We start from the raw sequence: 23,129 nt of genomic DNA, 5'->3' as shown, positions 1-23,129 counted from the left end.
CTGTGCAGCCTACTTGTGGTAAACATCTACAAAAGAGTTTCAGCTCCCTGGTCAAAGGGAATAAGATGGAGTAGAGAGGGGTTCTATAAAAAGAGCTGTTAGCTTTGTTTGGCTGGTGCTGTCTGTCACCGTCAGTGGTTTTGTTAGTTTTTTTGTTTTTTTTGGTGGGGTGGGGGGTGTAAAAACAGGCACATGCACACTGAGTGGCGAGCTGTGTATGTGTGTGGGAGCAAAACCACGTGCATGGGTGTATTGCACATCCGCATCTACAGGAAGTTGGTTTTGCAGGCCTTTGTTATCTGAAAGGTGCCATCAGTGACTGAGTATTGTTTATTCTTTTGCTGCATTGTAGCCTGGCCAGATGTGAATGCGAACACCTTCAGGCAACTGCACGTCAGTTAAGGCTGAAAGTGGCGTCCACACACCTGCAGTTTTGGATTTCACTTACAAGACTGTTTCAAGTGACGGTTTCACTCACTAGACCTCAACATCAGGCCCCACCGTGCACAAAGTTTCACATCCCAATTACTACAACACTCCCAAGAATACATGAGATGTTTATAAGCTACAGGGTGTAAGTTTGACTTCAGCTGTGATGCAGTGTGTATGCTGCTGTCTACAGTGTGTTGCATAAATAATGCAGTTCACAGGACACTGTGTATCCACCAGCCCAAGTGTTGAATTACGTATTGTAAAGAAAAGAACATGGCAACCCGACAGAAGCTTCTGCATTATGGTGTGTGTTTGCATTGCTACACAGTGATGCTATAATCTTAAAAAAAAAAAAGAGGAACTGTTATATCTTGTATGTAGTTTATTTATTAATTTCCCCTATGACGCATGCTACTTTTGAAAAGAGAAGTGTGACAAAGGATGTCGATGAATGCTTTTGCTTCACGAGTGAAATAGTTCTGAAAGTATTTCTGCAGTAGTCGTTTGGTCCCTTTGCAATCCATGTCATCTACGCTTAATTACAAACCACCTACATTTAATTGAAGTCATCTCAGAAGACAATATTTCCAGTTTGCGTTTGTTGATGTGTCTCTTTTTACCAGTCTGTCTACTCTCAAATCATATGTGTGTAATTCATGATAAGAGATTTTGTACTTGTTTAAATACAGGACACTATGGTCCATAAAGAGAATTTTATTTACATTCTTTTCTTGTGGTTTACTACGTTACATTATGTTATAATGATTTACAAATTCTGTTGAATCGGCGGGGCTTGTACCGTGTATGTTGCACCCAACTGGAAAGACTTATTCCACTCCCCTTTAAACTTGAAATCGAATATATTTGTAAATAAAAAAATAGGTTGATTTTTAAATGCAGAGTCATTCTCCTGTAATAATAATAATTAAACATTTTTCATATGCATTGTTTACTCTTCACTTTTCATCAGGGTAACGACACAAAGCATAACGAACAGAATAATGACGGCCCTTATGGCTGCAGAGACACACGCCATTAGCTCCAATATTTACATTACAACAGAAAAAAGCGGTTCTAAAGCGTGTTGTTCTCCGTATGTGTGCACGCGCTATTAAACTAATTGGTTTTATCACAACAAAACCTCATGCTGCTTTCTGAGAGTTCTCAGCATGACTCGATGATGTACTGACAGCTGAGCTGCGTGCCCTCGGCATTGTTGTCTGCCTAAATACTAGCCCTGTTTGAAAGCCTGGAGGAAAGAGCAGTGAGGGGCAAATGCTCTGCTAAATTTCCTTGTTGTGTAGCTTCAGTTATTGATGTGATATAAACAGTGTGTTGACACATTACTACTAAAGCATCAACTGAAGGCCCAGTTTCTGCTGTCAAGTGTCTTTGTCTTGGTAGATTGATCATGTGTGCAGTAGTTAGTCAGATTGGCTACAAAGTCCCTGGCATACAACCCTGAACCTGTTATTTTATTTTATTTTTTTGCAGAGGGACAGTTTCTCAGTATACGGCGAGTACTGCAGTAACCATGAAAAGGCGTTGAGGCTTCTCATGGAGCTGAACAAGATCCCCGACATAAGGACCTTCCTACTGGTAAGACACCAGTGCTCCTCTCCTCTGACTTGTCCTGTCCTTGCACGCTCCTCGAGTCATCAAATCTGCCTTGCTTCTAAAATTTAATTGCCTTCCTTCCCTTTCTCGTTATGACTCTAACTTCTTTCCTCATAATTATTTAATAATGAAAAAATAAAATCTTCCAAAAAAAAGTTTCCAGTATTGTATGCCTCATGAGTTTCATGCATCCTTTTTTGGTCCCATAATACATCCTATTTTCTTGCTGGTATATTTCCCTGCCTTCTTCCGTTGCCCTACATTTCTTTCCTCCCAAGAGCCTCATCTTGCTTATTTCTTCATCATCCGCCCCTTTTTTTTCTCCTTCATTCATATCACCTGCACTTCCATGTTAACACTTGAATAAAGGGCAGAAACCGAAATGAGGTCAAATGTTTCCTCCTGTGCGGACAGGATGCGACCAGCATCAAGGTCACTTTAATGCATTGTTGGTCTCGTAGTGTTTCCACTGCCAGCTGTTTCCGTGTTTTGACACTCAAACCTTTGGGCCCTGGACAATCAACTTTAGAATGGGGAAAAGGGGGGAAGGCCTTTGAGCTGGGGTCCAGCCACTGAAATCATGTGCAGATCCTGGGCCAGCCAGCTGTGGAGAGTTGGCAGCCTTTCTGGGATTGGCCAAGAGATCTGAAGCCCCACGTTTGTCACTGCCTGATGGTTTGCTTCCATGGTTTTATTCTGAGCCACAGGAGTGGGAAAAAGTAGGATCACTGTTGCTGTGCTGCGCTGCACCCCCCACATCCTCCTCCTGGCCATGTCATGCTACAATTGATTAGTTGGGTCTAGCGCCACAATAACGAATCCAAAATAAAATCACTGCACAACATCTGCTTTTGTATTAAAGTGGTTGTCAGACCTGCTTTGTCATCTCAAATTGTCGGATGAGCTCACATGTTTGGTGTAGCAACAATCAGCAAAACAGAAACGACACGGAGTCACTGAGATTTGAACGTGCGTGAGGTACCGGCGTAGAAAATATGGGAAGCTTTTAAAATTATATTTAGAAGAGACTCAAGTTTTGCATCTACATTTGTCAGTTTGTTATTTTGTTAACTGCTACAAATCATTTTCATGGTAATTTAAAGGCAGTATAATATGTATTGCCATTAGCTTTTTCCCCCAGCTATGTTTAATCCCATTGGATTTTTTTTTCTGGATTACACAGTTTCCATCCAAATTTAATCACACAACTGAGAGAGCTTCTGAAATTGTACCCAGAAACTGCAAGTGCTAATTGCATTGGAAGACTACAGAGAAAAGTGAAGTGAAAGCAAGAAGGAGGTCAGAATGAAGAGAAGAGGGAATTCTGGCTTTTAAGCTGGCAGATTACAAATAAGCAAAAGATAAGAGGGAATGAAAGCATGAGAAAGTCTGTATAGGAGCGGCGGTGTGGGCGAGAAGTGGCGAGGGGCAAGTGTTTAACACATTAGGAATTTGTGGAATTCCAAAGTTGCACATTTTCCCATCAAAAATGCTACTGGAAAAAGCCTAACCCTCCGCACCGACTCCTCCTGCTAGAAGGGTATTACGAGGAGATTATTTAGCTCTAAACTGATCTCTTACATTTCTACCCACTGATAAACACTAGTGGTTTATCGGCATGGCTGCTTTTGATCTCTCTTCCCATCCTGACAGGATGCACTCTAGCAAAAAAATATCAAGCATAGAGAAACCATGACTGTAACTGTAACTGCTTTTTTTTCCCTTTTACTCTTAAAGAAAACACCTATATTCAGCTGCTTAGGGGGTCTTTTTTTCAAAGCCCAAATATTCTGTGGAATGAGGTGACGTTACGGAGGTTTCAAAGTGATCCTTGGTGAAAAGAGGGGATGTTTTTGAGGGTGTTTCCACTAGTGAAGCAGAAGAAATGTAGCAACATTTCAACCTTGCTTTCCTCTGAGTGAAGCAAAACCAGACGGATGTTTAACTTTGCACAAAACCACCTCCCAAAAAAACAAAACATAAGTTTAAAATAGAAAAAATGAAGAGAAGCATGTTTTGTTTTTGCTTTACACCAAGATTTTTCAACCTGATGTTTAGACACATAATCATTTATACAACAATGTGCATTAACATGTATTGTTTTTTTGGTGGGGGAGGTTATTAATAATCTTTATTTTCCTTTCTTCTTAAGCACTGTATGTTGCTTGGAGGGAAGAAAAGCACAGATATTCCCCTGGAGGGCTACCTCCTCACTCCCATTCAGAGGATTTGCAAGTACCCCCTGCTGCTGAAGGTACTGTGCACCTGCTACAATAAGAAACTTGACCCTGACATCAAATAATAATAATCAGAAACAGGTCTGTGATGAGACCAGCGTCTCTTATTTTTAAAACCTCCATCTTCCTCGTCTTAGGAGCTGCTAAAGAGGACTCCCAAGAAGCATGCAGATTATCCGGCGGTGGAGGAGGCTCTGCAGGCCATGAAGGCCGTCTGCTCCAACATCAATGAGACTAAAAGGCAGATGGAGAAACTGGAGGCCCTGGAACAGCTGCAGTCCCACATCGAAGGATGGGAGGTAAGGAGAAAGACATGTTCATCGACATGTTTGAGAAAGACCTCAACCTCTGCTATCCTCATCTATCTTAACAGTTAAACTCCGCTGTAGCCAAATCACTGCTTTAAGCACAGGGGCCACAGACAGGGCTTGAGAGCCGTGTGAAGGGTCCAGTGAATTTTTCACGCCTCCCTCACCCACCACAACAGAGGCCTTGTCTTAGCGGGCACCACTGGGACAATCCACCCACACAGGGTGCCGAGGGGGATGCCAGAGGGCTTGCTGCCCAATCAGAAGAGACCTAAGCAGCAGGGCTTCAGTCTCACATGTACTGGGATGGTGATGTGGTAGGACCTTTTGGAGGAGAGAAAAGACAAAACTGAGGGATGGAACCAGAGAAGGGGCCCCACTGGGACATCCCACTATCTGCTTGCCAAAACCTGCCATTCCCTCTGAAAGAAGTTGCAGTTTGACTCTGATATGATAGCTGTGCCTCTGGAAAAATAGAAAGAAAAACAACAAATGGTTTTTCAGCTTATCAGTTATGTTTTTCACTGTTAAGCTTTAACCACTCTAATGTCCCACGTCCTTTATAGACCTCAGGTGGTGCTGATGTAGTTAGCCAATCAGGATGGCAGAAGATGCTGAGAAATTATTCAGTGAGTTTCGTGAACTCTCAAATGTACAGAAGTAGTTTGCATTAAGGTTTAAAATATTTTAAACGATACAACTTTCAGTTTTGTGCCGTTGGTTAAATGAGTCAGTCTGCTATTGAAACGTGCAAGAAACATTTTCACTATTTTTTTACATCATCGATGTAGGATAATGGATAATTTAAATGATTTCTAGTTTAATTCCTAAATATAATAATTGTCCCCTGTGTTAGATTGTTCTGATTTAAATTTTTTCTTTTCCTCTAAACACAAAAAGGAGTCATGGAAAGGCACTTTACTCTGACCTTGCCCCCTGTAGAGCCTTCAACCTAACAGCATTAGTCTCGCTCTTCTTTCCTCTCTCCAGCCACTCTCAAAGGCTAATCACCTCCAGCCCTAATGGTAGAGGCCGCTGGTTGTAGCAACGCATTACTGCTTGGATTCACTACGCACGTGCACACATGTGTACCCTTTGCATACTGAGTCATGCATCATGTGGCCGTAAACACAGGTCCAGCCTTTCTCTGCACCTATTCCCAGCAAACCCCAGACTGGTGCAGTTTAACTTGAGCGTGAAACATGATCTCCTCCCCCAAGCCCAGTCACAAGAAAAGCTCAAAAAAATCATTTTTCTCTCTATGAACTTTGGAGATATACACATCTATTACAGATATGTAATCATGAGAATCGATTATGAATGCTTAAGAGTTGGTGTGGCCCACTGTGGGGGTTTCCACAAGTCTCTGGTAGACTGGAGTTAGAAACTTCAAAGATGACACTAAAGCCCAGATCTGTTGGCTGACGTGACAGAGGGTGATGGGTATCCTGCAGGCTAAAGGGAGTAAGGTGTCCACACATGGGTGTGTTTAGTTCCAGATGATTTGGAGTGGAACGATCTGTTGAACAATGAGTAATGAGTTGTCTTTTAGAGTTATTATTATATTACTTGGTAGCCTTGTTTTGACAGCTTTAGCGAGCTGTGTGTGACCTCAGGCCTTCTCTATAGAACGTTATCCAGGCTAAGTTCGATCAATTAATGTTTCACATTTGGTCATTCGTGTCTTGTGCAGGAAGTGTAATCTAAAATCTTGTGTTTAACACACAGATTGTCGGTTCAGTGCATAACGTTTGTGTCACTGTTTTAAGAGAAACAGTCGTTTCAGTCTTAATGCGCTGTGGTCCATTTGATAGCTGACGAGAAACGGCTTTTTATGTAAGAGCTGATCACACCCTGTGAAAGTGGTTGGCGGTAGAGTAACACATTACATCTTATTGTTTAAGTGCATTGTAATGGGCTGGGCTTCTAAAAACGGTTTTTAAACCTCGCTCGGCATGATTGCCGTACACAGATTTGTGCCAGATTCCCTGCACAAATTCCCTTCTATCCATATATTATCTACCTATATCTATATAGGTGTGTTTTTATATGTAGGGATGTATTTTTAGCTGTTTGTGTGCAAACATTTGCATCCTGAAAGGAGAATAAATGATTAAAATATGTTTTGTTTCCCCCCCCCATCACAAGTTCAGTGACTAACCAGCGTGAGGCTAATTGTCCCAGCTTGGATCAGCACACAGTTCATATTTTTATATTTTTGAACTGGAGAAATGTAAAAATGAAGATGAGTGGAGGGGGGTGGAGCAGCTGTGTTCAGTCTTCCCTATCATTGAGGAAGGAATGAAAACAAACTGGTCAGAGTGTGAAAGTTGAATTTTATATTGTTTCAATGAGGTTGTGAACTCTTTAAGTTTTGATGCAGGCAGAGGTGTTTTCTTTGCAGCTGTCAGTTCTGCTGTACTGGGAGTACTAAAAGTTTCCATGCTCTCCTCTAATAAAATAAACAGCCACTGAAGCACATGACCAATCTTCCCTTTTAATCTTGTGTTTCTTCTTCTTCTTCTTCTTCTTCTTCTTCTTCTTCTTCTTCTTCTTCTTCTTCTTCAGGGAACCAACTTGACAGATATCTGCACAGAGCTCCTGCTTCATGGAAATCTTCTGAAAATTTCAGCAGGCAACATCCAAGAACGTGTCTTCTTCCTGTTCGATAACCTTTTGGTTTACTGCAAAAGGAAGTCCAGGTAAGGGAGGCCTTCAAAACCGTGGGCCAAGAGCAGTGAGAACAAGAAATCATTCAGACCTTTTTTATTTTTATTAGCAGACCAGCGTAAGGAAGCCAGACGTGGAAAATTAGAGCAAATGCCCACATTCTTGCTAATGTAGACGCATCTTTAGCATGCAAGCAAAACAAAAACACCTACGTGTGTCTGCTGGCTCCAATACCTGCAACTTTATGAATATGAATGTCCTCCAGACACACGGCACTGGCATCAGCAGATGTTTTCCCTGATGACTGTAACCACGGTGTTTGTCCCTTTTCCCAGGGTTTCTGGAAAGAAGTCCACCAAGAGGACCAAGTCTATCAACGGGCCTCTCTATGTGTTCAGGGGCCGAATTAACACAGAGGTGATGGAGGTGGAAAATGTGGAGGATGGAACAGGTTTGTGTTTGCCCAGCAGCGTCACCTTGCGAGACCGTCTATATGCTGTCAATCATTTAAGTCTTCCAGAGTATTTATTGAACCATTTCTCACGAGGTTCTTGTTATTTATGAGGCAACTCAGTCTCTCTATCTGTTCCCTTTTTCTTTTCTTTTGTTGTAAATAATCAAGCCAGTGTAGAAAATTTCAACGGTAGAGGTGCTATTTGCATACACTGCTCGCTTTTGATTTCAGGTCTTTGTTCATAAAGCCGTGCCTTTTAAAAACTTCAGGTCTTTGTTCATAAAGCCGTGCCTTTTAAAAACTGTCGATTGGAAATGAATCAGGTACTTTGTTGACAGTTAGGGTGGAGTATCATATGTGTGTGCCTAGTTTCAAACAGGATGTAGCTCACAAACTCGTATACCACCTTTTTGATGTCAACAACGCAGGAATAGGTTTAGGTGTCGATAAAAATCTCAAGTGCAAAAACACAATCCTGAGCTAGGTGATAAAATTATTGTGCTCTCATTCAGGGTGAGATATCATACCATCGCGCGACTCATCTGCAGTCTTGGAGTGATACGGTCACCCCTGTGCTTTGCTCTTGTGGTTTAGTTGCGAGGCACCATGCTGGGTTGGTACTCGCTGTCCCCTGATGAAGAAACGCTCGGTCCTTCCGCTCACGTTTCCTCTTTTTTTTTTTCCGTCTCTCTCTTCTATGCTGGCAATTTATTTTGCAAGCTCACATGACCTTTTTCTGCATGTTAGCTGTCACATTTAGATAGCTGAGAGGGAAACCACAAAGAAAAACAGGCCTTATTCGTAGAACTTAGGGCTACCTCATTGGAAATGCATACATGTGTGAAGTCTCAGAACACAGATTATCTGATTATCTAATGCTGACAGCTTTGATGGAGTGGAATTAACCAGCATCAAGTGACCTGAAACCTTTCGCCACACAGTTATATAAAGGTGACTTAAATTTGATTCATTTAGGTAATTTGTTGTAAAATTAGGGCAAAAGTCTTCACATTTGCAAAAATTAAGAGATAAAAGAACCGCTTCACTTGCAATCTGTAGCTGTCCCAATAGGTCTACTGCATATACCGGTACTTAAATCATTTTTCCTAGAATCCCTCTTTTCCGTCTGAGTGGCTGAAAAGGGTCTCGGCACAGTATGGGAGTGTGTTTCAACACCCGAACTCCCATGGAACAGCAGGCTCTGCTCCCTGTGATCTGTAGTATCTGATCTATTTTTATGACCTTTGAGCACGAAGCTAATGCACTCCATTACCAGCGGCCATTCATTATTCAGTAGCTGTTCACCTGCAGCTAAATGGATGATAAAATTAGAAAGGGGTACGAGGAGCGATTTTTGTCGAGTCGGTGAAAAAACGGTCCTTTCACTACTCTTAGTGTGCATTCTGTGTCATCTTAATTGGCTTGTAAATCATCCCGTGAGGTTGTAAATCCTCTGTAAAGATAGCTTTAATGCTAACTTTACACATGTGACTTGATTGCAGTAACTACTTTCTTTACTTACCTTTGAGGTTCCTGTTACAGGTAAACATTTGAATTGTTTTTGAGCCTTAAAGAAAACTGCGAGGTCACCTTAGCCTAACAGTCTTCCATCTTTTTGCTTCCCAGCGGACTATCACAGCAACAACTACACAGTGACCAATGGCTGGAAGATCCACAACACAGCAAAAAACAAGTGGTTTGTCTGCATGGCCAAAAACGCCGAGGACAAGCAGAAGTGGCTGGATGCCATCTTGAGGGAACGGGAGCAAAGAGAGAGTAAGTGGCATTTTTCTAAAAGGACATTTCTACTGTGTAGTTTGTGGGGCAGATGGCGACAAACCAGAATCCTTTTATTTTGTAATCATGCTTTTGCAAGAAAGTCTGCGTATGAGAGCGACTCTGTTTTCCCTTTGTTGGCGTGTTTCACTGTGTTTGTATGTATTGCCTTCTGCTCTCAGTCACAAGCTGAAAGTCTTGCTTTTCTTGATCTGCAAGATTCCGTTTTTCTTTTACTCGTTATCTTTCATGCCGCATTCTTTACTTTCATTCCAAGAATAGATGTAAATCGGAAATACACAGGTGGAGTTAATGTTACTTAATACATTCCAGTATGCAGGATCAAAGATTCAGCTTGTCCAGTACCATGACTGTTTTTAGTGGAATGCAGTTATCACTTTTGTTAGACACGTGTTTTTTCTGAATGCTCTAGGAATTGTTTGTCAGTTCAATAGCATGCCCGATACTTTGAAGTCTCTGTGTGGGAGCTTGTTTTGGCTTTTGCTTTTCCTGATTTTTAGCTGTAACCATCCTGTTTGGCAGCTTCTGCTGCTGGCTGGTAAGCTGCCCTACATGTCGGCGTCACTCTATATACCCAAACTATCAAAGCACCTCAGCTGGCACCCACTAATGACTGTGGATGTGCTTCTGACCTGGATACGATGTTCACATCCCGCAGCCATGTCCCACCTTGAATGAGCTGCCTGCCTTTGTTTGTAAAACAGAGGCTTAGGTGACATGACATTTGGGAGGTTACCTGGTTGACCCTTGTGGTAGAAGCTGCGAGAGGAAGAAAGAGAAATTAGTGACAGTGGCACATTTGGCAAATCAGAGCATTTACTGTCAACAAAAACATCTTCATTGACAAAGAGGATAAAAAAGGCATCCTGGTCAAATGCTTAAAATAGAAAAGCTTTCACTTTTCAAAGAAAGTGAAACAGTTCTGTGAAACAAGTGTGTTTAATGAATCTGCATCTATTTTTACTGTGGTAAAACTTTTGATATGCATTTTTGGCAACCCTTGAAGTGTCACGAGGAAGTGATCGTGGCACATATTTGCATTAATGTGCAGAGAGTCAAATGCACTTAGTGTTCATTCATTAATAGAAAATAGAAACCCCAGCACCACTTCCACTCATTTTGTAATTAGCAATGAAAAGCGATCATCTTGTTTCCTTTCAACTTCTGACTCTTTTGCCTCCAAATGTGTCCCCACCTGTTCAGCTCCAGCCATCTGTCTCTGTTATGTTCGCCGAATTAGACGGTGTAAAAGGCTTTGACTGGTTTTGCTGGGACACAAAACGGGCCACCTGATAATGTTGATGGCTAAACCCCAAAAGCAGTCGGACAATGATTTGGCTGAATCCAAATGAATGAAGATTTAGCTGTGTCTGCTGTTTAACGGAGGACAATTACTCAATTTAACCTTAGTCGTTTTTTAAACTTACATCTGCGATTTCGGACCCCATTGAAGGATTTGGAGCAGAGTTTGACGTTATCGGCATCCGATTCTGTGATGAAAGGGTTTCAGAAAAGGAACGAGTATGAAGGAGTGTGCTGCAGCCTGTGGTGTTGAGTTTCAACCCGGCGGAAATCGACCTGAGGCGAACAGATGCCAGATCAGTCACAGTTCCCAATTTTCCCTACTCTCTCCCCTTCTGTTACCCTCACTGCCGTACACTCTGCTTTCACTGTGCTTACCTTTCTTCCAAGCTCTTTACCCGTCTAGACAGCAGCATGTTTTACTGTAATAAATCCTGGCAGCGATCCTTTTCACATCTCTCCCTGCATGCATTATTAGTTTTCTTGACATGGCTTACTTGTTGTAGCTTTTTTTTCTCCTTTTTTGCTCCAGTCCTTTACCGTGTTAGACATATGACTCCCTTTAAAGCCCCCCAACCCCCCAAAAGGACTTTCATTGTTCAACAACTGCCAGCTGGAAGCGGTGTTCTCGTATCAGTGTTTTTGTGGAAGTTTAAGAGAAAACGGACGTCAGATACCGTGATAGGGTTTTATCTCGTGCCAGTGAGCATGGGAAGATGAGGAGTAGTACAAGACAAGCTCTGACAGCTGGAGCAGAATCTGGGGGGGGGGGGCGTCTCCGCTGGACAGGTCCCGTCTGTTGTTCAATGACACTCATTGTTTAAGTCTACTCCAGCTGCTGCCAAATGTAATATAACCCCACCTCCATCACAGCCAGTGGAGATCTCTGAAGAATCAAAGGAGAAAATTGGATTCTAGAATAAGCTGTGCAACTTTTTGCATTGTTCGCCCCACCTCCCCTCTTTTCAGTGGGTCACAATCCTACACCATCACTCAAGTTCCTGCCTTTTTAAATGGTTTGACTTGAATAATGCATTTTAAAGGGTATAAGTTTTCAGCATCATTGCATAGTTTATCCCGAACACCACAGATATCTATAAAGTATTAATAATGCTGAAAATATATAATATAAAGTATACTTGGGCACAAGGCATAAAAAAATGGAAAAACAAAAGTGAGGTCAGAGGTCGAATGTGACACGATATTTTGAATCCCCACATACCAGTATCATTTCCTAAATGTTGCCAGTATAAACAAAGTTAGTGATATTTTAAGCACAGTTTTAAAGAAAGGACATTTTATGAAAGTGTGACCTCATTAGACCTTGAAAACAAGTACAAAGTAACACGAAAAAAAGAATCACTCCCTATATGACTATACGTTGTCAATGCAAATCATTGCAGTCAGAAAATGCATAGTTTTATATCTATATAGCATTACTAGCACATTAGCAGATCAAACTATTGACCTTGAAGAAGAAGTGAGGTCTCAAATGTGACACATATTTTAAACATCTATATGGTACTTTCCATATGTTGATAATACACACGACACATGTGAGAAGCATAGTTTTTAAGTTATAAGACTTTTAAAAGGCAATTTTCGACCAATAAATCATTAAGTTGACCTTGAAGACCTTGATGGGTGTAAGCTAAATTTGAACGGATTGTAAACATGACCCCGCTCTACACCCTGACAAAGTTTGATCTGAATTCATTTTGATGAATGACACACAATGCAAACATAACCCTCTTGGCTGAGGTAATAAAATGAATTATTTGAGAGAATTAGCAGAAAAAATTAATTGCTAATACACTTGGTAATATTTTAGTACAAAAGCTGCTGTAAAACGTTTTAAAATAGCAAAAGATATAGTAAAAAGGTAAAATGTTGATCATTACATTTTACCCAGTGAACTGTAGTGGTGCCCCATGTGTGTCGCTTTTGAAATATAGCACTTTGCAGTTTGGGAGCCTGATGTGCCTCTCCGTAGAGTCCAGCAGATTAGGGAGTCACAGTTGGAGCAGAGTCGAGTTGCTTGAGTCCAAAAGTCTCACTTTGCTGTCCAGAAGTTCATCAAGGCCCTGAACAACTTTAAGCAGCACAAACGGTATACTCACTGAAGACTGGAGTGGCAGGCCTAACAATGCTTTATTCCGCTTTATAATAAAGGAATAATGTTTAACAAACGGACACAGGAACGAGATCAAGATCACGCTGACCTCTTGAACTTGACTTACTCTAAAACAGCTCGTCTAGGGGAGATTAACATCTGGGTTTGTGGCAGACCCAAGCCTGGCTTGCATGGCTTCATTCCATCTGTACAACAACAGACTGCAAACACGCAGTCCAGGCTAGCAGCACCGTGACGTGTTTTTGCCTCTTTGCTTTTATGTAGATAGCTGTGCAGTGCAAGTCTGTCCTGTAGTGGTTCGGCTATATTTTTCTTGGCTGAAATCTTGTTTGTTCATTGATTTCTGCTCCCAAATTTTTTCATAGTCTTACTCTGTCGAAGGTCCTTGTATTAAATACAGTGAATCCTCGCAGCTCTAACTTGCTTCATGTTTGTTTTTTGTTGTTTTTAGGTCTCAAACTGGGAATGGAGCGGGATGCCTATGTGATGATTGCAGAAAAGGGCGAGAAGCTCTACCACATGATGATGACCAAGAGTCGACACCTGATTAAGGACAGGAGAAAGAAGCTCAGCATTGTGCCCAAGTGCTTCATGGGAAAGTGAGTTTCTTGGCTTCCTGAGTATGGGGGTCTCTGTAGGTTTCAAGAATGTGACTGCAGTGCCACGCTGTTCACATGAGGGTCTTTACAAATTGTTCTTACGTAAGATCAGCAGGCTTTCAAAGGCGCTGGTATCCAGTCTCCCCAAGTCCTGGCAAAATGCCTAAACTGCTTTATCCATGCATCCCCTTGACTGTAATGAGCCCCCCTCACAGTCTGCTCTCATGGGTTATAGAAAGGGCCACGTTGCTGCCTACCCCCCACCCACCACCCCACCTCACGCCATATCATTGAGCACACACTGACACAGAGACTTTCATTAGCAAAGGGCCTTTAGCTGCTTCAACAGGCCATTCCACTTTATGTCCCCTTGATGTCTCCGTGCAGTGAGAAGAAAATAAGAGACTTGCTTCTACTTCCCTCGTTTCCTCTGCATGCACATCAGTTTTTGTGAGATCCTGAGCAGCAATTAAAATTCTTTCTGGCACCATCTCGGGGAAACAAAACATAAAAACTAGGCAACGCTTACAATGGAGACTGATGGCCGCTCTTGTAAAGAGAAATCAGGGAGCAAGCATTAATGTCTGCAACACTGCCAAAGCGGCCTCTCAGTATATCAGAGATTATAAAATGCGTACCTCACGCAAAAGTGTTTTTAAAAATGTATTTTTTATGCATGAGTAAATGTAGTGGACGATAACAGAGGAATCACACCAGTGATGGTGCCCAGAAGTGAATTCATAAGACTTTAAAAATATGCAGTGGTGTTTATTAGAGTCAAGTTAACTCTTCCATGTTTTCAAATCAGTTTCTGTTTCTGCTAGGAATTATAGTTTGCCATACTATGTGTCCGTATCTGTGCAAGTTTGTGTGTGTGTGTGTAAGCTTTCATAGTCAGAGCATATTCCCTTTTTATCATCTTCTCTGGAAGGCAATGATTCATCACCAAATACTTTCAGTTCAGGTCACTATCAGAACAGTAGCTTTCGATCGTTTTCCAATTTGAGTGTTTCTGCTTTTGCCCGCCCCCATAAATGCATTTTTAAATTTCTTACTCTCTCATCTCTTTACACTCACTGTCATATCATTCTACCATCTCCCCCTTTCCTCACTTTATCACTCGTTCATTTCCTGCCAGTAAGTGCAACCACGCGATCTGATATCGTCGTGTTGGTGTTGTTCCCAGATCATCATACTAAATGTTGTTCCAGGATCAGCATTGCAAGTGACCAATCAGAATGTTGTGATGTCATACTTTTGCGACTTCGGGAAAAACTGCCGTAAAACAAAAAACTGTACTTAAGCTGTGAGAAACCGCTTCTGTCCGCCGATCAGCGGACCCTGACCCTAACCGTAACCCTTTAATAAACGATAAGCAGAACTGATATTGTCCTTGCAACATTGGAATTTCATAAATGCACAATGGCTTGGCGCGCAAAAGAATAACATCAGAACAATGTGATTGGTCACTTGCAATGTTGATCCTGGAACAACATTTTCATGATGATCTGGGAACCACACCAACACGACGATATCAGATCATCTTTGCATTTATTTTTCTGATGAAATTAGCAACGGTCATAGATTTAGTGCTTATTGCATTAAACGGAGATGCTGACTCCGGTTTGATAGGACTCTGTTGTGTTGATAGCCTAATTCCATCAAGTCACTGTTGTGGAAAATTGCCGGTGTTAACACTTTTTTTTTTTTTTCCCTTACTAGCTTAATTTTGGTTGTGCCCATCTTTCCATTATAAGACCTCTGGCTAGGAAGAGCACCTCAAGTGTTCAGCTCCATTCCAATCTGCTTCTGCTCCACTATATTTGTGCAAGGGCATGGTTAAAGGGGGGTTGGGATGGCACCACTGGCTATATGTAAAGTTTTAGCCATTGTGCTGTTTTGAAACCAGCAAAACAATTTACTAAATTATGCGGAAGACATGTCTTATATACTGCCTTATTGACTCTGATGAAACCGTAATTTTCAGTCCTAATGGGCGACACATGGACACATTGCCTCACAGCAAGAATGTCCTGGGTGTACCCTACTTCTCCCCCTATCGTAGCTGGTATTGGCCCCGCTCCTCTGTCACTCTGAAAATGATGATGAAATGATGAAAATGAAGTGCAAGGTAATGAATGGATGGGCATAATGATCAGATCTGAAATTAGCAGTTGAGATCATATACTTATTAGGAAACTATTTCCTGAGTTCATAAATTAAGTAAACAAGAGGAGACTTTTATTCAATAAGACTTCTTTTTGCATGTTTGGAAGTTGTAGGCACTCAAATCAGACCACGATTAGATTCAGTGAGCTTTTTAAAATGACTCTTTAAAAAAAAAAACAAGTGTTGGTGAAGACAGACCGCATCAGTAGGTGCTTGATTAAACGCATCTGTGGATGAAACTGAAAACACCCAAATTTAAGTTTAAAGAGATGCGGCCAAACAGGCTTAACAAGGTTGTCCAATGTATATTTGTAACAATAACTATATGATTTTGAAACAATATTTATTGATAGAAGATTTGCTAATAGTAGCTCCATAACAATACATTTTGTATCTGTAATGGACATTTATGTGGTAAAATATATTTTCAGGCTCTGGTGCAGTATACTTTATATTATACACTCTGTACTAATGCAATGCACAAAAACACAGAAAATCCAGCTGTCTTTTTTATGTCTTTCTATTTATGTCTTGTAGAATTTACAGGCTTTTATGGTTCTTTGCCTCTGCTTCTGTTGGGTGTAAAACTAACCTGCGTGTCATTTTCACAATGCATGTTAACTCTAGGCAAGATTTAATTAAGCATGTGGCGTCATAAAAGCCACAAAATTTTAAACTCAAGTAAAAGGTCAAAGGTTCTGACCCACAGTGTCATGCAAATGGAATAGATTATGAATGATGTTTTCAGGAAAAAAGTCTCAAACAAAACAAAACACAAAAGTTTGGAAAATTACATTTTTTAAAATCTTGATGAGGTGTTGTTAGTGTGCATTTAGAAGTAAAATCTGTTGGTTTCTTAAATTTTACTGTATTACTCTGTATATCTTTGTGTTCATTCCCATAACAGCTCTGTGTCCCAAAATTAACCTGACTCTTACATAACACCCACATACCCATACCATTCACTTGAGTCCCCTGTCATTGTCACTTAACAGCCAAAGAACATAAATGGAGACAATGAACACACACTCACAAATATTACAATCATGAAATCATGTTTTATTCTCAGTTTGAGGGAGAAAAGGAAACTCGGGACTTGCTCATGCACATATACAGCTCTACATGTTAGAGCACTCACTTGGCATGCTCTTTTCTCTTCAAAGATTTCTATATAATCATGCATACAATGTGAGCATATGGTTATGTGTTGACTTCATACATACACATGCACACATTATGCGCTTGACATTTACACATTCTTCTCATACACTAGGCTAATAAATCTATTGCATGACTGCCTGGAAGCAAATCCACACATAAGGACAGATTTCACACATACAGCTTTCAGAATTATTACCATGCTGGCGTGCTCAATCCCAGAATTAATGAACATGCACGGACACAAACATGCACCAGCTCTCTCCAGTTCACGGTTCGTCATTATCTGGGCAAGCGATTTCACTCAGCAGCATGAAAGGCAAAGAAGGGGAGAATGTAATTTTCTCCTTCAAACATTTGTTCTGCGCACACTGGGTGTGAAGACAAGTGAGCAGAGCTTAGAAGTGCTTACATTTGAATGGTTAATGCTTGTATTCAAGCAGCTGTGAGGGATATCTGGAGGAAAGGATAAACTATTCATTTTTGTGGAATTTGTGCCATTTATAACTTTGCTCTAGTTTAAAGGACCCCCCCCCCCCCCAAACAAAAACCAACAAAAAAATCCTAAAACAAACTGCAATACATTTTATCCTTAAAAAGCCTTACCATAGTATGAACATACTAGATTGCATAAGAGTGCCATATGACAGTGAAGCTGTTCTGTAGCTAGGATATATTTCGCTAGCTGTATGGTGTGAGCATACTAGAAAAAAAGATGGCTCTGGTATAAGACACATGGCCTAACAACAATACTTATATCAGTGGAATAGAGTGCAGAAAAACAAACATTATAAACTGCTTTTCTTGCAGTTAAATAGGGTTTTAAAAATTATTTAAAGGTAGAACGCTGTATTAGCTCTGCTAACTAGCAATGATTAGCATGTACATTAGCCACATTTAGCTGTTAGAGCCACAATCTGCAATATAAGGCAGTGCTTGCTTACATACAGACACAATATTAGTTTGAAAAATCACTTCCTCTGACACGACCTAACCTCTTTGTAGGATTTAACATGACTAATGATGTCAGTAACTAAACTTCAGGTTGTTGCATTAACTCAGTATTGATCTGTGTAGTCATTCGCGCTCCGTACATTCACATTCAAAATAAATTTTATCAAACCAAAAATGCCACTTTTCACTCCAGACCGAACTGTAATGAAATCTGCCTTTTAAGTTAAATATATAAAAGTTTTGGCACCATTATGACCAAATCAGCCAATGCTTTTCAGAGTTTCTTAACTGACATGGTTGTTTAAGTACTTTAGCTATGAACAGCAGTCATAGATATCTCTCCATTTTTGTCTTGTGTCCTCAGTGAATTCGTGTCATGGCTCATAGAGAGCGGAGAGATCAGTAAACCTGAAGAAGGAGTCAACCTGGGACAAGCATTACTTGAAAATGGCATCATCCATCATGGTGAGACAAATTAATGTAGTTATTTCTCCAACTCTTTACTCCTCTGTCATCTTCTAATCCTCTATAACGTTTGCATTTTAGAGCTCTGTAGCTCTCCTCGTCATTTTTCCCCCTGTTTGGTCCTTCTCTGTCTTCAGGCCTGTTTCTAATGGCTCCTTTTCTCTGATTCTCACTCTCTTTCTGTAATTGGTTGACTCATTCATATAACTCACAAATCCTCTGTGTTTTATGGTTGTCCCACAACGATCTGAAATTATTGTCTGGTATTGTCTCTTGCCCGAGGGACACTCATAGGTTTACTTACATGAATTATACATTTAGAAATGAAACAAAATACTCACACTCACTTGGACAGACACTATTATAGAGAGTGTGTATGAACACAACTGCTGCTGTTGCTGACAGGGCTCTTGTATGTAAGTGCAGGCCACTGTAAGTATTTCTACATGCCACACTCTCAGGAGAAATCTGCTGAGACCTAGTGTTCATATTCTTTAATACCTGTGAAAAATCCCAAGAAATCCTCCCTCACATTTACCATATAACCATAGAGAGACACAATGATGACATGCTGGGCTCTATGGAACAGCTGTGAGGCTTTGTGGGTAAATTGAAGAGGTTTGAGCCCTGCAGGCAAAATGTAGGTGTCACAGTTATCCAGTGAAAAGAAATCAGAGAGAGGCAATGTAACAGATTGGGAGACCACAGGAGTAAAAGTAAATCCATGTATTTTACAGTTCTTATCCAATTAGATGTACATGGTTGGTTTGAGGCACTTCCATCCTCCAGTTTACACCTGAATTTGAGCAATTTTGAGATCTTCTTTTTCCCTCCACAATAATTCAGCCATCATTTTATGTACTTTGAATCCCACAACACTTTACAATGACTGATTTGGTGGTGCATTCCTTTGGTTTTATGAGGGTATTTTAAGTCTAGACTGAGAAAACCAGCAGCTTGTTTGATTCAATGCCAGCTTGTTGTGGTGGAACCAAACTGCCTCTCATTGGCAGATTTCACGGTTAGCTTTGTGACTATCGTCTGTTTCTGTGTGTCAGTCATTTTTCCATTTTCCGTATTGGATTAATTCTAAATAAGTCATTCTGGAACTTTTTTTATTAGTGCAAGCTGGGACGTTTTTTTGGGACTGGTATTTGTCTGCTGTTAACGTCATTTATATCACTCCACCCAATGCCCCCAGGAAATATAGTTCTTGCCTCTTACCTTTTTTCTGTAATTATAGCAATACTATCAACAGATGCATCAAAAAGTGGCACATCAACATTAAAATCTTAAAGGTCTCTATTCCAATGTCAAAAAGCAGTGTTGCAGTAAATTTGTTGCCGCAGTGCATCACTAGCTCATCATAACTGGTAAACCTCTTCAGCCTATTATGTGTGAATACAGCAATATTAACACTGGCATTGTATTAGATATGTCATCCAGTTACAGTTGAAAATCAGTAGCATATATGTCCATAACCTTAAGTCCATTTTTGAAGAGTAGATATTCGCAAAGGGAATATGTAAAGCAGAGAGTTTTCTTTGGCTTTGATGTTCCACATTTCACAAAAAACACCTATGTTACAAACTCTAAATCATCTGATATTCAGCCTGGAGCAGAGCTGAGGTGACGGTTCCTTCTTTTGCTCTTGTTTTAGTGTCAGACAAACACCAGTTCAAGAATGAGCAGGTGATGTACCGTTTTCGTTATGACGATGGAACCTACAAGGCCCGCAGTGAGATGGAGGACATCATGTCGAAGGTAACGAGAGTTCTGCTTCTGGATCTTTTCATTGGTGCGACAGAACAAAGAGCATCAGGATAACGACAGTTGTAACGAATGAGCTGTAAATGTTTGCAATGGCTTTATATTAACTTTGAGGTAAAATAAGAATTCATTGACTTGTTTAAAGGGTCTGCCTCTGCAGATTTCTTCACTTTCATACCCAACAGCACAGCAAAAGTCAGCTAACATTTCTTTCCTCACATGCTTTTGCATGTTTTCATGGGTTCTCCTTCTCTATTTCAGCTTCCTCCCACAGTCCAAAAACATGCAAGGGTTAGGTTAATTGGTCGTCCTGAATTGGCAGTAGGTCTGAATGTGAGCAAGAATGGTTGTATGTCTCTTCAGGGCGTTCCATGCTTCTTGTGACCCTGAGCTGGATAAGCAAAAGAAGACGGATGGACGGATTGATAAAAACTCTAAATGATTCTTGCACTGTCATGCTAAAGCTTAAAAAATACAATTCAGACCCACTATCTTCTTCCAGAAATTGAGAAAAAAATCAGCTTTTATTTTCTTTCTGCCGCTTTCATCTACTATCATTACAGCTCGATCCTCTCATCACATGTGGATCCTGCCGTATGGTGCAGTTGGCTGTTGTTCCATTAAAAAATATATTGTTCCTCCAAAACTGTCCACCTTTGACAAACTTTATACAATATAATTTGGACATTTTACAGTTTTAGATACGCTCCAGATACAATCTCACATCTCTCATAGACGAGTGAGGCAGAAGCTCAACTTGACAAAAACGATGAACCTTTTTTTGGTCTCCATTTGTTCTCAGACCTGACTGTTGTCAGGGTTTGATATAAAAAAACAAAAAAATTTTTGTCCTTAATTCATAGCCTTAGGGTAGCTCTTTTCAGTTGTTCTGAAGCCATGTTCATACCTGTTTACCCAAGGCGTGTATGATCTATGAGTCAGCAGCTCCATTTTTCTATCGCTACAGGGCGTCAGGCTTTACTGCCGGCTTCACAGCCTCCACACACCTATCATCAAGTAAGTACCTGCCCTTCTCCCTCTTTTCTTTCTCCTTCTTCATTCTTTATTCTCCGCTCTTAACATCCCTGCTCTCCAGGTGCAAACATGCATATTCATGAAGGGTTCACATTCGCCCCGAGTCACCCTTTCTGTGATGACTGAACAAATGGTATCCCTGCCAGGAATGACAACCCTCAAACCCTTTTCCCTTCCAAACTGGAGTCCAAGCCAGCCGTGAGCTGCTGTAGGTTTATGCTTTCAGGATTCAGTTTTTCATGGCTGGAGGCTTATATAAGCATGCTCTTAGAGGATTAAGGAGAGCCACTTACTGTGAGCATTTGTCTCTTTATCTTTACAGTATTGAGCGTTGAACTCTCTATTTCATACACAAATGCTCACACAGTAACTAATTACTACAGTGTGTAGTATATACATACACATAAACACACACTTTGTTAGCCTCACTATATGTTAATGTACATATGTAGCTAAACTAGGGTCGTTTAAATTATGGTTTACCTACTAATTACATACTAATCCTAAAATAATCCCATAAGGTGGCATAGAGTTATCTCACTTTACAAAAATCTAAATTTAAACAGAAACAGGAACCATGGGAAACTCACAATGTTCCTGTGTGATAAGCCCTCAAGGACACACACTGTACACACATTCTCTCTCTGCTCCTGTCCCTCCTTTCATACTATTCCCTGCTCATCTCTCTATCTTTCCCTCCATCACTCACCCGCTGATTGAAGTGGCCGGAGTTGCCATTGGTGCAAACAAAGAGCCTTTGGTCTGGGGACAAATCCTATTAACATACAAAGGCAATCCTTCTGCCTGCCAGGCACTTATTATGTAAGATGGCCTTGCTTTTTATTTATTTATTTATTTATTTGTTTGTTTTTAATTGTAAGCAGACACCATTAATTAAAATGTCTGAGTGATGGATGTGTTGCATTTATGAATAATAAATAATCATAAAACCGTGCCACTGTTTTATTAAACTTTGGCTGGTGACAGAGCCTCCAATGATTTCCTAATGATAGAATGCCTTGGAAAAAAGTAACTACATGATAAAATGCACATTAAACTAATAGAATTAACATCGATGATGTCATGGGTATATTATGTTGTTAAAACAGAAAGTCGCTGATCATAAAACGATACTGGGAAGTTATCCACTTTCACGGTTGTTTCACTGCGTTGTCAGCAGTGTCATTTGTGCCCACATCATCATTTAATATATACGGCGCTTGTTTATTCTGAATATAGTATACTGAGTATGGCTGTTAGTGGCATATGTATCACAGTCTATTTCTGTGATACAACTCGCACAACCGAGAAATTGCACGTCGAAAAACACATCCTCTGTAGCATTTCCTGTTTTACGTTTTACTTGTCGAGCAGCCTGGTGCATTGTGGCTGAGCGAGCTGTGGTTGTTCTCAAATCGTAAGCTTACAGAGTGAGAAGTTAAAGGGACAGCAAGTGCACGGTGCTTATCTCACGGTCTGTACTGTGAAACCAGGGACTGATCAGCTTGACGTCAAAAAAAGGAAGAACAAAAGATGAATTCCCAAGTTAATGACCGAATCTCATGCAGATGACTTCAGCATAACTGACCACTAGCTGAGTTCAGCATAAGCTAAGCGATGCATCTGAATAGTAACACCAAACACCAATGAGATAGCATGCACAGCTAGGTGTTAAAGCAGCTAACCACAAAGAGGTTTTGCTACACTTGTAACTCTGTTTCTTTTTGTTTTTTTATTAAAGTTTGCACTGAACAATAAAGCTGATCTAATTCAATCTTTTGTTGCTCCTTATAGGGACAGAGACCACCATCTGAAAACCTTTAAATCAGTAGTGCCTGCTAGCAAACTGGTGGACTGGCTACTCTCACAGGTAAAATAAGAAAATATTACACCGATGCACACTCACGTGAATCCACAGAAGCCACCAAGGGTGCATTCAGTAATGATGTCTCTCATTACTGTAAATGAATGAATTGCTGCAGTGCATTGTGGTTGTTGTGTAAAACAACCACAATGCATTGAAATTGA

General features: G+C 40.6%; 1 protein-coding gene across 2 annotated transcripts in view; it reads left to right on the top strand.

Moving 5' to 3' along the window:
* The window catches only part of prex1 (phosphatidylinositol-3,4,5-trisphosphate-dependent Rac exchange factor 1), a 77,166-nt gene that overhangs the window by 22,542 nt on the left and 31,495 nt on the right, over window positions 1-23,129 (top strand). For both annotated transcript variants that reach the window (XM_085259576.1, XM_085259575.1), the window contains exons 4-14: window positions 1,927-2,031; window positions 4,202-4,303; window positions 4,424-4,585; window positions 7,163-7,296; window positions 7,600-7,715; window positions 9,345-9,494; window positions 13,403-13,550; window positions 18,196-18,296; window positions 19,957-20,060; window positions 21,034-21,083; window positions 22,896-22,971. In XM_085259576.1, coding sequence (XP_085115702.1) covers window positions 1,927-2,031; window positions 4,202-4,303; window positions 4,424-4,585; window positions 7,163-7,296; window positions 7,600-7,715; window positions 9,345-9,494; window positions 13,403-13,550; window positions 18,196-18,296; window positions 19,957-20,060; window positions 21,034-21,083; window positions 22,896-22,971 — 1,248 coding nt within the window. The remainder of the gene's footprint in view (window positions 1-1,926; window positions 2,032-4,201; window positions 4,304-4,423; window positions 4,586-7,162; window positions 7,297-7,599; window positions 7,716-9,344; window positions 9,495-13,402; window positions 13,551-18,195; window positions 18,297-19,956; window positions 20,061-21,033; window positions 21,084-22,895; window positions 22,972-23,129) is intronic.

The sequence above is a fragment of the Mchenga conophoros genome, linkage group LG20, assembly GCF_057382185.1.
Source record: "Mchenga conophoros isolate Kocher_MC1m ecotype Shallow Benthic linkage group LG20, M_conophoros_male_GT1.1, whole genome shotgun sequence".
NCBI lineage: Eukaryota > Metazoa > Chordata > Actinopteri > Cichliformes > Cichlidae > Mchenga > Mchenga conophoros.
Note: the sequence above shows the minus strand (reverse complement) of the source record. Positions and strands in the feature narration are given on the sequence as shown.